Source organism: Sander lucioperca, chromosome 12, assembly GCF_008315115.2.
Source record: "Sander lucioperca isolate FBNREF2018 chromosome 12, SLUC_FBN_1.2, whole genome shotgun sequence".
Lineage (NCBI taxonomy): Eukaryota > Metazoa > Chordata > Actinopteri > Perciformes > Percidae > Sander > Sander lucioperca.
The window spans coordinates 21,609,082-21,623,232 of NC_050184.1; the positions used below are offsets into that span (position 1 = coordinate 21,609,082).

A 14,151-nucleotide genomic window follows, 5' to 3' on the forward strand; every position below is an offset into this window, starting at 1 on the left:
AGAGGGTTTTCGTCGAGCATCAATTCGCAGAATTAAGGTGGACGAAGATGTTCTGTCTGTGTTTATGGACAGTAGTATAAATGAATGTGTCTTTAAAGATGGACTTTGTTAATGAAAATGCCGTTGATGATTCAGGGGTTTCGTGGGAGGTTTACACTGCATTCTGGGAGATGTTTCTTCAGCAGCGTGATGGGGAAAATGAGAGGGTCCCAAGGCTGAGGCCTGATTACTGTCAGGGTGAATGGCAAGCAGTTGGACGTGTATGGGTGAAAGGGCTACTAGATCTTGGTATAATGCCAGTGATGCTTTCAAAGGCTTTCATTTTAGCGTGCATACATGGTATGGATTCGGTAGATGTAGACATACTCATTATGTCCTTTCTCAACTACCTACCTACAGTTGAGAGGGCAGCAGTGGAAAGGGCACTTGAGGGGACGATGGAGGAAGATGATGAAGATGACTTACTTGAACTTTTCTCACGAATGGGCTCGCATTCTCTTCCTCCAAAAGATAATATGAGAGCTGCCATTGAAACCATGGCTCACAAAGCTATTCTGCAGGAACCTAAATTTGTCCATGATTGCTTCAGTACAGTTATGATGGCTGTACAGCAAAACCTTACAGACAAAGAAAGTGTGTTGGCTCTGTAGGAGTCCAAAAAGGCCACAGGCAAGCGAGTAGTGCAATTGTTGGAGACAACAAATGTTGTCCTCAGCCAGAGAGAACAGACCGTGTTTAGTTATCTCCAGCGTTATGTTAAAAATGCTGACCAAACAAAGGCGGAAAAATTCCTACGCTTCTGCACAGGGTCCAGTGTCATATGTGTAGATAGGGTGATGGTATACTTTAATGTTGAAACTGGACTCAACAGAAGGCCCATTGGGCACACATGTGGTGCTATCCTTGAGGTACCTTGCACATATAGCTCTTTCCCTGAATTCAGGACAGAGTTTGATAACGTCCTGTCAAGCAATTACTTTGAAATGGATATAATCTAAAAGAGAGCAGTGTAAGCTACAGATAGCTGATTATTTTTGTATGAAGGCCTATTTTATTTAATATCTTTATTTTCTTTATATATTTGTTTCACTTTATTTGTTTTCATTATTTTATTTCTAATTGTGAAATTTGTACTAAGTTATTTAAAATTATCTCTTAATCAAAGGTTAAACACCCCCTATAAATCAGCCTTTAGATTTCAAGTTGTGATAAATCCGCATACTTGGCCATTTCACTGCTATTGCAAGTTAAAATGATGGTGTATCCGGGGAAAAAAGTGTTAGGGTATGCTCTATATTTCTAACAGAACAAAAAGCATGTGCCTGTAAAATGCATACATAACATGAGATGCATAACATGAGACATTCTTTCAGTTGAAATTTGTCCATAGTCATATCTATTTTAGTAATGCCTGCATGACACTATACGGCAACCATAACAGCCAAACTTGTACAGTGGTGTGCATAAGTTTACACACCCATGCTAAAGTTGACTAAAAAAAGGAATAAAAAATTTGCTTTTGGAATTTGATCTTAATGCCTTAATTAAAAACATGAGGAAAAATCCAACCTTTAAGGACACCAAATTTTCTTTGTGAATGAATAATGTATCGTAAATAAATAAATGTTCTTCCTTAAAATACAGGGGGCATAAGTGAGTACACCCCTATGTTAAATTCCCATAGAGGCAGGCAGACTTTTATTTTGAAAGGCCAGTTATTTCATGGATCCAGGATACTATGCATCCTGATAAAGTTCCCTTGGCCCCCACATCATCACATACCCTTCACCATACCCCACATCATCACATACCCTTCACCATACCCCACATCATCACATACCCTTCACCATACCCCACATCATCACATACCCTTCACCATACCCCACATCATCACATACCCTTCACCATACCCCACATCATCACATACCCTTCACCATACCCCACATCATCACATACCCTTCACCATACCCCACATCATCACATACCCTTCACCATACCCCCACATCATCACATACCCTTCACCATACCCCACATCATCACATACCCTTCACCATACCCCCACATCATCACATACCCTTCACCATACCCCACATCATCACATACCCTTCACCATACCCCACATCATCACATACCCTTCACCATACCCCACATCATCACATACCCTTCACCATACCCCCACATCATCACATACCCTTCACCATACCCCACATCATCACATACCCTTCACCATACCCCCACATCATCACATACCCTTCACCATACCCCACATCATCACATACCCTTCACCATACCCCCACATCATCACATACCCTTCACCATACCCCCACATCATCACATACCCTTCACCATACCCCCACATCATCACATACCCTTCACCATACCCCACATCATCAAATACCCTTCACCATACCCCACATCATCACATACCCTTCACCATACCCCACATCATCACATACCCTTCACCATACCCCACATCATCACATACCCTTCACCATACCTAGAGATTAACATGGTTTTATTTCAGTTAGCCTGATAGCTGGTTTGAGAGAGATGATTTTATGGAAAGTACCCCATGCCAATCTCTAGGTATGGTGAAGGGTATGTGATGATGTCCCTCTTGCTTAAAACTGGTTGGTGGCATATGTTGGGTCTCTTATTATTTTTTTAACACAAACTAGACAAGCATATGAAAAATGAAATGTTCCTGCAGTGTGAAGCATCAAGTCTGTCTGATTTAGTTTATTGTTCCATTTGCAATTTACTGTTACATTTGTTCAGTAGTACTTGTTTCCCCAGAAGTTGTGAGATCACCCACACTACTGTTTTCTTTTGTTGCATTTGTGGAGACCTGTACATTAAAGTGAGTGATCATTTTTCAGCTCCTGCTTTGTGTGTGAATCTGTCTGCTGAATTTCTACCACTCCGTGTTCTAGTTACGTTCAATTGTTTACTTCTCTAGAGTTAAGTTAACAAAACCAAAAAATAGTTTAATCTTAAAGCCTGATGGGCCATGAGTCGCGTGCTGTGGCACACAACGTTTCAAAAACACCTGTCTGGAAGCTGCACTGGGTCCATTACAGTAGGAAGAGGATCTGGACACCACGCAGCTGGAGCCCCAGGCCGTACTGCTGGGCCGTGTCTCTGTCTCGCCAATGGCAGCTGGGCCTAGCCCCGCTGTTGTAATGTTGGTCAGAGGTGGTGGAAACAGGTGTTCACTAGGCTCCCGCTGTTGCATAGCTGGTTCTCGGGCTCGATACAGCTGGGTGAACCGCAGGCATCCAGATGGTGGTGGACAGGTTCAGCGTCTCTGTTCCTGTAGTTGTTGCAGACGGGCAGCCACTGGAACCCCGGCTCTGTGACGTGAGCCCTCGGCCCAGCAGCTCTGTAGGACAAAACGCTGTAACTCGCCATGGCAGCCATGGCAGCTGGGTGGGGTAAGCTGCCAAAGGTAGCACTCCTGCTGCTGGAAACGCTGTAATGATGGTAGGAATTAACAAACTGATGATGGTCACAGGAGCCGAGGGCCATGTGGGAAATGATCACAGCTGATGAATGGCCACATCGGCCCCAGCCGTGGCTGTGTTAGCCAGTGTGAGTGGGCCAACTGAGCCTGTTGCGAGGCTAAATTAGCCTGGAAGTTAATGTTCAAGGGATGTGGGCCAGGGTTGGTCTCCATGTTGCCTGCCATTAATACCATAAATGCCAGATATAAGAGTCTCACAGTTTTACTAGCTGGGTTGATGTTTTTACTTGTAGCGTGGATGGCACTCTGGCTTGCCCATTGTTTAGGACGGTAGAGTGCAGGAGACACTAAGTTCCGTATAACGCGCAGGCATTGTTTTTGATGGATAAACGCTACCATGTGGTTAGTTAAAACAGAAAAATGATAAAAAACAGCGTTAGGTATCCAACTAGAAGATGGAAAAGCTTTTTTGATGGCTTTAACCGGGATAGACAGCGCACAGAGGGCACCTGCCGAACCGCGTGTGTGCTCGGCTACCATCTTAATTTCAAAACACTACTTTGTGCATGTGTTTACTTGCTGATTCAGTTCAGCTAACGTTAGCCAAACTAACATTGGCTTGCTGATTCTGCCATGCTTTTATGCTGCATCACTTACAGAGAATGAGCAGAACAGCAGGCTGGGTCTAACGTTAGCAGTCTGCTGACCCACGGGAAACAGTTCAATGGCCTTTCTATCCATTTTATCTTTATAACATACAGTGTATTAGCACTTCTGTCTTATTTGTGTCTCACTAAATCAGTCGTACACACAGTCCTGTCCAACTTCTATCTGTGGACATCTTGCTACTCTCTGTGCACAAAAAACAGCATAATGCGTTGTTATCAATCATTTATTTCAAATGTCATCGTATAATTAAAACACAATTTCAGAAGGTATAATGATCATATGTAGGCTGTGTGAAAGGGGAACCCCAAATAAGCTACTAAAAGCTTTTCAGAGGGGGCCCGATGACAATAGTCATACAACAGAGAAAATTTAGACACTAAAAAGTTAATTTACAATCAACACAACTCAGACACATACCACAGAATACAGACGATCCCAGTACAAATATATATAATATAAAAACACTTAAATTGAAGAATTATTCAGCAATCATGTTATAATAGGCGCTGACTTGGGTAAAACAATCTCGTAATCTCATATACTGTATCTCTATTTGAAAAATGCTGAAGAGCCACAATCACTCCCCAAATGTGAGCGTTGTGTTGCATTTGTGTTCACAGGGGTAAAAGATCAGAGACAGAAGCAGGAAATACTAGCACAAGAAACAAAAGGTTCCAATTCCTTCGAATGAAAACCTGAAGGCAAAAAAAACACCCAACATTTGAAATCTTACTCGAGTACTTGCAGATCTAAAACCATGTAGTGGCTTTCTTGCATAAACAGGAAAAGCATGGTTTCATGTTGGTATATCTAGAGGTAGCAAGAAAACCCTGAGCAGATTCAGACTTTGCAGCAAAGATGAAGAACTTCCTGCCAAAGTTCGCTCTCAATAAAGTCAGCATCTACGTCGCAGTGATTGTGATTTTTATTCACAATGTTGTGCTTGACAAAGATTTGGAGTGCTCGTGCAAACGACAAGCTCTTCACTGCAATTTCTACATGATTATGCCATCGTGTATTATATTTGTTTTACAACTCTGGATGGACCAAACATTTCTGAAAGCCTTGAAGTATATGTGTGTCTATACAAATGACTACATGAAAGAACATTGCAAACTGTTCTGCAATTTAGTTTATTACATTGTCAAGGCCGTGTTGGTAGGTCTGCTGTGGGTTACCTCTGTGTTCATTGATGGAGACTGGTATGTTTGCTGTCAGAATGATCATTCTGAACAACAGGCTCAGTTAGCCTGCAAAAATAAAAACAGCCTGACAGCTGAGGAAAAGGCGATCATCGCTGAACTGAAAAACCATTCAATGGTGAGTTTGTTTTGCTTTCTACACATCATGTCAGTCTGTAATTGTAATTTATTTTATTCATCTTGAGATCCTGAGTTTATTATCTTGTGTTCTATGGATGATTCTTTTAAGATGATGTGATAATATTAAGCAGCTAAAGTGAGGCAGAAACTGTCCAATGTTTCTGTTTTTAAGTCCCATAACATAGGTAGGGTTGCTGCATTGATTTGCTGCTCCATTCAGAGAGACTGAGGGGAAATTACACAAAGTTGAAGTCATTTTAAAACCCAAAACAAGATTCAGGGCTTTAGAGGAAACATTAAGGGCCGGAGACCCAGAAGCTCCACCCCTAATCCAAGACCAGGGGCCTCATTTCTAAACGTGGCGTACGCACAAAACGGGGCTGAAAATGTGCGTACGCCACTTCCCACGCAAAGGTTGTGATTTATAAAAAACAAACTTGACGGAGAATGTCCGGTCCTCCACGTAAACTCTGACCCATGCGTACGCACATTTTGGAGACAAAATAGGAATTGGATGGTGAGGTGGTGAACTGAAGTCAGACTGCAGAAAGTAAATGGGAATAACGATTACTCGTAATATTTTCTAGTATTGATATGCCTAACGCACATTTTTTCACTCCATATCATCCATGTTACCATGAAGATTAAATCCAGCAGTGGTATTTGAGCTTGTACTGAGTGGTACTTGTTCCGTAAAAACCTCCAACTCAAATCTTTAATAAAAATGTGTTCTTAATATTTAATCGGCGCTGTCTCACTGTTACATTGTCCACTACGGAGCGCTGGAGGAGGAGATAGCCCGACTTCATGGAATACAGGATAGCATAAAATACCCTACCATTAGATATCGGCAGAACACAGTGTAAATAACTAAATATCTGTCTTTAAAACTGTGCATATATCATCAAATGTCAAAGTCTGGAAATACAGCCGTTAAGCTCTCATGCAATCCTTACCCTTAATGTCCTCGTTATCAGTCCGAACTTTAATACTATTCGTGACAAAACCTGCATGAAGAAAAGTGTGTTTGCCTATTAGACTTTCTTTCGTCTTCAAATTGTATCTCAGGGTGGGGGATACCACTAGTTGATGCTGTGTTGGCAAGTTGTTAACAATCACTTTTTGTTGTAAACATATAAATACTGTGGTGAACCCGTGCGTAATGCTGCATGATGGCCCTGCTGGCCCTGCAGGAGGACTACGCTAATGGAAGAATCAGGAGAGAGAGAGACTTCAGGGACCATGATGATGTCTGGCTAATATGCTGATTTAGATTCCCTAAAGCGGATCTATGTATTGAATTGGGTCCAGTAGGGCAACGCGCTGGAACCGTGCCATCCCGGTCCAAATACAGGTCCTCGCCACTTCTGAGGGAAACCGGCTGTTTCCAGAGGGAAATGTCAGACAGCTAAGTGTTTTTTTAAATAAATATTATCTATAATCTTCAACTTTATCACTAGGGCTTGTTTGGATATAATATATAGTTCTGTTAAATCTTATCATATAGTTCTGGTATATTGAAGCTGTCCCCGAGTGCTGTAATGCCGTTTTGGACATATTATTAATACATGTAGTTATAGATCAGGTTTCCCTACACTGTGCAAGAACAGGCCGAAATTATTATTCAATTTGCAGCAATTCCTGAACGTCTGAGAAGTTTTTAGCTTTTTCTCCGTCAGTCATCACGATTCAGTCTAACAACTGCCAGGGTCATTAACATACTGATCAGCATCCACGAGGTGCTTTGCATTGACTATTTATGGTTAAAATGGGCGTGTACAGGGCGGGAGAAGAGGCTGATTCACATACGCACAGAAATATTCTGATTCATAAAACCATGTGTCATACGCTGGTTTCCCTTCATAAATCACAATCTACTCTAAATGTGGGCTTCATGTCTCGCCCACACATCCATGCCGACATCATGGGCAGAGAGGAAAACAAAACAAAGGACTTTCACTCAATGTGAAGTTGTAGTTCTTTTTAAAGAGGAAAACATGTTTTGGAGGGCACAGTGTGGGCATTAGTAAAAAAACTGTAGAGTGACATGTTGCAGATGCAGTTCTGCCCCAGAAAATAAAAATAAATGGTCTGATATTAAAGTTGATACAAAAGCAAAAGGGTCTAGCACAGGAGATATTTTCATATATAGATGTGCTCTTTTATTGCTAAAGTAGGAAGTTAAGTTTAATATAATATGCTCATTGCAGAGTTGCGCGTACACTATGAGAAAGATGGTTACAGTTATCAGAGGGAGCACACTTGTGTCTTTTCAGTCCCTCCAGGCAGCCTCACAGCCTTTTTTTTGAGATTGTTGCGGCCCAAAAGTTGCGATGTTTTTTGTATGTTTGTTGCAATGAAGTTGCAGGAGACAGAGAAAGCGATTTTTTTTGTATAGTTCTTCAAAAATAAAAAGGAAACTTGTTTTGGGGAGAATAAAATTACTCTGGGCTGAGTTTCCCTAGTAACCAAAAAGGCTCAGGATGCTGCAAATGTTGGTATAATATGAAAATGGCTGGTGGATTTAAGACAAAAAATAATAATTTATTGAATTAATCAAATTTCAACATATCAATGTCAGTGGCTGGTTGATCTTTACATAGTTAGTTAATTTCCTATCCTGGTCTGGGACACACATTCATACGGTTTAATAAAGTACTTATTGGACTTTAACTTATCATTGCACTTACAATAACGAGAGTAGCTGTCCTCAATTTAGGTCATCGTGCCGTCTCATCTGCGTTTTTTCCTGCATCCGCCGTGTGTGTCTTTGTGTGTGTGCGCGTCAGTCACGGGGGGGACAACAGCCCGCTGCAGAGAGCCGACAGGATCTAAACTGCAGCCGCTTCAGCAGCTTTAGAGTGTAAAAAGGTTACAGTACATTGATGTTAAAATGTATACATGTTGGCAGGACGGTCTGAAATGTTTTGCACCGTCTTTTGCTGTACGTTTTGTTGGTAAATGTGAGATGTTCGAGTCACACACATCTAGTCAGAAACAAGGAAATTAATTTGGCCACGTACGTGGGACGTCAACCCGTTCTCACTCCCGCTTGGTCATTGGCTCTCAGAGTTGCATACTGATACGAAGTCTGGCACGCGGGACTGCTGGGATTGGTTGAAGTCGCGTGAAACAGAATGGGTTAGTTTAAAGCTTTGAATGCAGTTTAATAAAGTTTAGAAATGTGATCATAATATTAGAACCTGTTTAGTTTCAGACGGAGACAATAGACGGAACAGGAGCTATCCGTTAGGTTGATACATGTGTGTTCAAGGTTACGAAAAGCAAGAAAGAGGAAGCTACAGTTGAACCTCAAAGAGTAAAAACTGATATGTGTGGGCGTGAGATAGCTGCAGAAGACGGCCGGGAAATAGACAGTAACAAAGAAGATAAAATTGAGGGATAGGTCAGGAATCGGGGACACAATTTTGGAGCGGCTTCGTGGACCAAAGCTCTGTACTTACTGTCTGGTTGCTAGGGAATACGTAGTCTCATTGTGAACCCACATGTATTCTGACAACTTAATTGCTGGACTTAGATAAAGATTATTGACTGAAATATCTCGTCTCAGATTTCCTTCCTGATTTCTGTATAATTTAACCCAATTAACGAACATTGATATAGAGTAATTTGGGGTCAGAACCTTGGCCTTTGGGCCCAACTGTGTGTCCAGAGGAGAATTCCTTCACGCTACACAGAGAAAGTGTTTTTGCCAAGGGATGCCAGAGCTGACCCTCCTTGAAGTGGGACCGGCCCGGCGTGGTCTCTCTGCGTCCAAAGCAGCACAGAGATCCAACAAGACAGCTCAAGGCAGTCGGAACCGGCTCTGAGCCCACTCATCCTCGTTTGCCAACAAGTCTTCTTGCTGTCTGTCTCCATTTGCCACATCTCCCAACAGTGCAAAACCAGACAATGTGCGTCATTAAGCTTGGCATGCCTTTTTATACCCATCAATTTGATTTTATCTTAAAAGCTGACGGAATTATTAGGTGGCGGAATTAATCTATTAAACAAATAGTTCTGCGCAAGAGCATGTAATTAGTAAAACTTTATTTCTATTGCACCTGGTTAAAACATGCTTTAGACCTACAATAAAAACAAACATTTAAAACAAAAATGAAATGAGCTAAAGCCATAAAAATAAACACAGTATATACAGTATATAACAGTATGATACTGTATATGATGACCATATTAAAACCATATGCTCTGCCAGACGGAAAATGGCTTAGTAATTCTTCATATTATTAATGAGAGGCAATATTTCGATGTATTTTACACAATGGTCTCAGTTTCACGTGTATAATCTGCCGTCGGTGTCGCCGTTTCTCATTTCACCTGTTTCTGTGCGTATGCCGGGGTCAGAGTGTCTGTGGAGGAACGCCCATTTTCCCATCAAGTTTGCTTTTTAGAAAAGCTTTGCTTTTGAACGCCACATTTATAAATGAGGCCCCAGGACTAGTCAAGATGGAGTCTATATGAGAAGCTCTTGTTATGAATCTGTTAAATAGTTTATAAAGGTCTTTCAGAGAAAACCCTTGATATTAAAGTTCCAGAATAGGGTTTTATTGCAACTACAGCTGTTTCTCAGCTTCTGTGGTGATAATATACCCATATTTGTTCCCTTTTTTTTCAGGTTATCGGCATGTCTCTGCTCTTTTGTACCCTGTTCCTGGCTGCCTTGATATCATCATTTGTACGGATGACATACAGAAATATTCTGTACTACGAAGTGATTTTGGATAAGGAGGAAAATGTGCTGAAAGAGGTTTTGACAGAAAAAGCAAAAGAACAGTTGACTGACGCAGTTAAGTTGAAAATGGGTGAACCCGAGTGGCAAAAATGTTATGATGTTGCTAAAGAACTGATTGGACAACCCACTGCACCTACATTTCCAGAAGCAGCCGGAAACCAGGTAAAGAACCAACATCTGTTAACTCTGTGTCTTGTCTTTCTTTATCATTTTATCTTGAATATTAGCAGCTTCATGAGTCCACCACTTTGTTCTGTTCAGTTCTGTTGGATCGATTGTGATGAAATGTGGTTCATCATTTATGTTCCCCTCAGGATCCAGAGGCCAGAGGATCGGCAGCCAGAGGTAAATCTATTTAACCATCACCAAACTGTGGTCTGTGTAACCCTCAGCAGGTCTGTTTTCCACATAAACTGGCCAGATGTATAGATTTTATTGTATAATTATTATTCCAAATTCAAGTAAAACAATTTCCACTACTTCAACTACCACCAAACAAATGGTGTTTTCTTCAAACAGAGGGATCCTCTTTTCGAGGGGAAGAGAAAGGAGGAGAATCCAGATCCAGGAAATGTGCGAGGAAAGCAGGAGGGGAATAAGTGTTGAACATCAGAATATTATTAGTATTATTAGTGGCCTGAATTCATGGTTATCTTTCTATGGCATGACTTTTTTTCTATTGATTATTTTATATTTTATTTTACTTATTCTCTTGTGTAACTCCTTGCTTAATGCTGTATAATGTTTAAATTGTTTTATGATTCTTCGTCTGTCATTTCATTTGTGTGGTTAACCAACTTGTAACTTTGTTTTGAAAAGTGCTATACGAATAAAGTTTATTATTTCCTGAAACTATAACTCAATTTAAAAAAATAAAACAAATTATTCAGCATTTTGTCAAAAACTTAACAAAGCCATATTTTCTCTTCTCAAACTGATTCTTTTTTGATCTGATTCTGATTTTTTTCAGTTTGTATGTGTGTGGAAGCACCAGAGACACAAAATAACTCCCCAAATCCCAGAAAAAGTGTTTTTTTCATAATATGGGCACTTTAAGAGGAGAACATGACTCACTTTGTTGATCCTCAAGATTCCTTTAGTGGCGTGAAATGTAAAGTATGTAAAACATTTCATAGATGAGACTAAAGCAGCTGTTTGGTCTGATTAAACCAACAGGCCGGTACCTGTTCACACAGTGTGACCTGCAGAGCTGGAGGAGCTGGCACCTGCAGAATAGAAAGTATTCAGCTCACAACGCTGGCATGAAACGACCACAACAACATGTGGTTTCTCTTTCTCAGGCCGACTCTTTCCTTCTTGAGCTGCGTCTCTCATCAGTAACCTGTTTCCATCCTGTCACTGCAGCGCTGCTCACCTTCATGTCTCTACTTCACAGTTTTAAAATTCACTGAAACCAAACAAAGAAAATATTGAAGCTGTTTTGAAATGAATTTCCGTGGGAATCATTTTTCGTGCATTGATGTGAAAAATGATCTGTGCATTAATTTTCCCTATAAAAGGACAAATAGGCTGATACTTTTACCAAAATAGGCTATTAATAAATACTGTTGACAATTCCAACTGGCTCATTTCAGGCCATCGACTTTAGAGATTAGATGTCTATACTAGGAAATGGGGACAGTAGCTGAACTTTCTGGAGGGCTCCTAGGAAGCTTTGTGCGAGAGATGTGTATGATGAGCTTATGGTGTTGTCATTTATACATATGTTTATTTGGTTTATTTTGTTACTTTGTTGTGTTTGCTTGAATGTTGTAGTTACTTTGTCATCTGGTCTGGTTTTTTTGTCTGGGTAGGTGGTAAAGACAAAGGGGGGAGGGTGTTCATGTTGTAAATTGTGAGTTTTGTATACTGTTTAAAAAAATGAATAAAAATGGTTAATCTTTTTTTTAATTTGCACTGATCCTTGACTTCACTGTTCAGCAGCACTTTATCCTGGCATCCAGTCACATGGTTTGATTTGGTTGTTGAATTGGTTGTTTCCTCTAACTGTTGTGAAACGTCCCACAAACTCTCGTATGTTGTTTGTGGTCTGAAATCTCTGAACGTTTGTGTGAAACAGGAAATGATTTGGTCTCATGTCAGTATATCCAGAGGTTACAAGCAACATTTTTTATGGCTACCATAATAATAAAAAATATATTGTTTTGAATGTACATAAATCATGAATAAAAATAAAAGGGTGTTTGTTCTTAATTTCATTAAAATAATTGTAAATGGAAAGGACAGCCTTTTTTGAAGATCTTACTCTGCAGCAAAGCGTCGCCTGTCGCTCTACTAATGGTGAGCTTGCATTTATGCTCCTTGTAGCCTGTGTTAAAACCGAGGCTGAGAGACAGTAAAACAAACACCCTCAAAAACACCCAAAATGTGATAAAAATCTACTCCTAATTAAGATGCTTAAAGGACAATTCCGGCGCAAAACGAACCTGGGGGTTATTAACTGATGTGTACCCACTCTGTCTCTCTCTGGGACATGTTTTCATGCTAATCCAATGAGTTTGGAGCTTTAACGGGGCTACCGCGGACCGCTGGTTAGCTTGAAATGCTAGTATTCGGGGCATTGGGACACTCAAATTAAATCGCTATTTAATACCACTAAAAAGGCTCGAAATATCACCACACTTTAACGTTAGCATCATTAGGGTCCCTAAATGTGAAACGAAGCATTGACAACATTGTAAGTGTACAGATAGTTTATTAAAAAGATAGATTATGAAGACAGTCGCGTTCATGTTTACTTGCGGGGAGCCATCTTGGAAACCAGTCATGACTAGTCGAACGCCGTGCAACGTGGAATCTCCACAGACAGTATGGGAATTCCACGTTGCACGGAGTTCGACTGAGGTTGTGCACAATAGTTGTCCATGCTTTATCTGTTTCAATACGAAATGTGTTATGTTAATACCGCTAGACGTGTATGACTTCAAAGTTCACTTGGGAGGTAATTGAGCTTAATGTTATATCACACGATTTAGGCTGTTTCTAAGTTGCGGTTAAGTTTGCGGTTCAAGAGGCCTAACGCTCCTCTTTTTATTTCCTCTATGAGCCGGTTCTGCACAATGGTAGGCTAGTTGTCCATGACTTACCTGTTTCAATAACAAACTGTTATACGTGTAGACCTGTATGAATTCATTCAATACTCATTTGGAAGATAATTAAGATAATGTTACATGATGATATTTATTTAATTTGTGCCCCCCCAAAAACAATGGCATGTCTGTCCGTGAATTTGAGTCTGGTGCCGGATCTGCATCTCATACATACAAAAAAAAACTATATAAGACAGCACGTGACCAATGATTGCAATGTTTGCTCAGGGCTAGGGCTCCTCACCCACCTCTGTATTTTCATACTCCCACTACTACTACTTACTACTACTTACCAGCAGTAACTTTACGCATAACTTCACATCTATTAAATACACAAAAAACTATACAACACACTAAAAGATGGGAAAAGTCAAAAAAAAGCAGAATAGGGTCTCTTTAAAATGTTTTAAAAGTTTTTTATAACTTGTTAATTATTTTCATATTTTTTGAAATATTGTACAAGGCTGATTAACATTTCCTAATTTGACGCATTTCCCATTTTACTCAATTACTTCTTCATCCAAATTCAGTTGAGCATCAGCATTACAAAATCTTTCATACACTATTGGAATTATTCAACTTTTTACAGACATTCATAATAATCAAAACCATTTTTTTTTTTACATTTTCCTACAACTTCACCTTCTTCTTACACGTTTAAGCCAGTAATACAGTTTAGCCTTAGCACTTTAGCTTCTCAGCATTCACATGCATTTTACTGCAGGAAATCCATTTTCTAGTTTTGTGAAGCTGAGTCTAAGACCAACGCACAAAAATTCCACTTAATGTACCTGTACGGCCCTGTACCTGTGCAAATGGCAACAAACATCTATT

The 14,151-nt window shown here is 40.2% G+C and overlaps 1 protein-coding gene across 1 annotated transcript; it reads left to right on the top strand.

The window, feature by feature from the left end:
• Positions 1-4,700: 4,700 nt before the first annotated feature.
• Positions 4,701-10,488, top strand: LOC116059178. Its single transcript, XM_031312130.2, has 3 exons — positions 4,701-5,452; positions 10,091-10,369; positions 10,435-10,488. The coding sequence occupies exons 1-3, from the start codon at positions 4,991-4,993 to the stop codon at positions 10,486-10,488; spliced, it is 795 nt and encodes a 264-aa protein (XP_031167990.1). The 5' UTR covers positions 4,701-4,990.
• Positions 10,489-14,151: the final 3,663 nt, after the last annotated feature.

What these genes read in the sequence shown, in the direction of transcription:
- LOC116059178 (XM_031312130.2), top strand. Translation starts at nt 4,991, where the DNA reads ATGAAGAACTTCCTGCCAAAGTTCGCTCTCAATAAAGTCAGCATCTAC. An exon ending in AACTGAAAAACCATTCAATG is followed by an intron (nt 5,453 to 10,090) that starts GTGAGTTTGTTT and finishes CTTTTTTTTCAG; the next exon opens with GTTATCGGCATGTCTCTGCT. An exon ending in CAGAAGCAGCCGGAAACCAG is followed by an intron (nt 10,370 to 10,434) that starts GTAAAGAACCAA and finishes CTTGAATATTAG; the next exon opens with CAGCTTCATGAGTCCACCAC.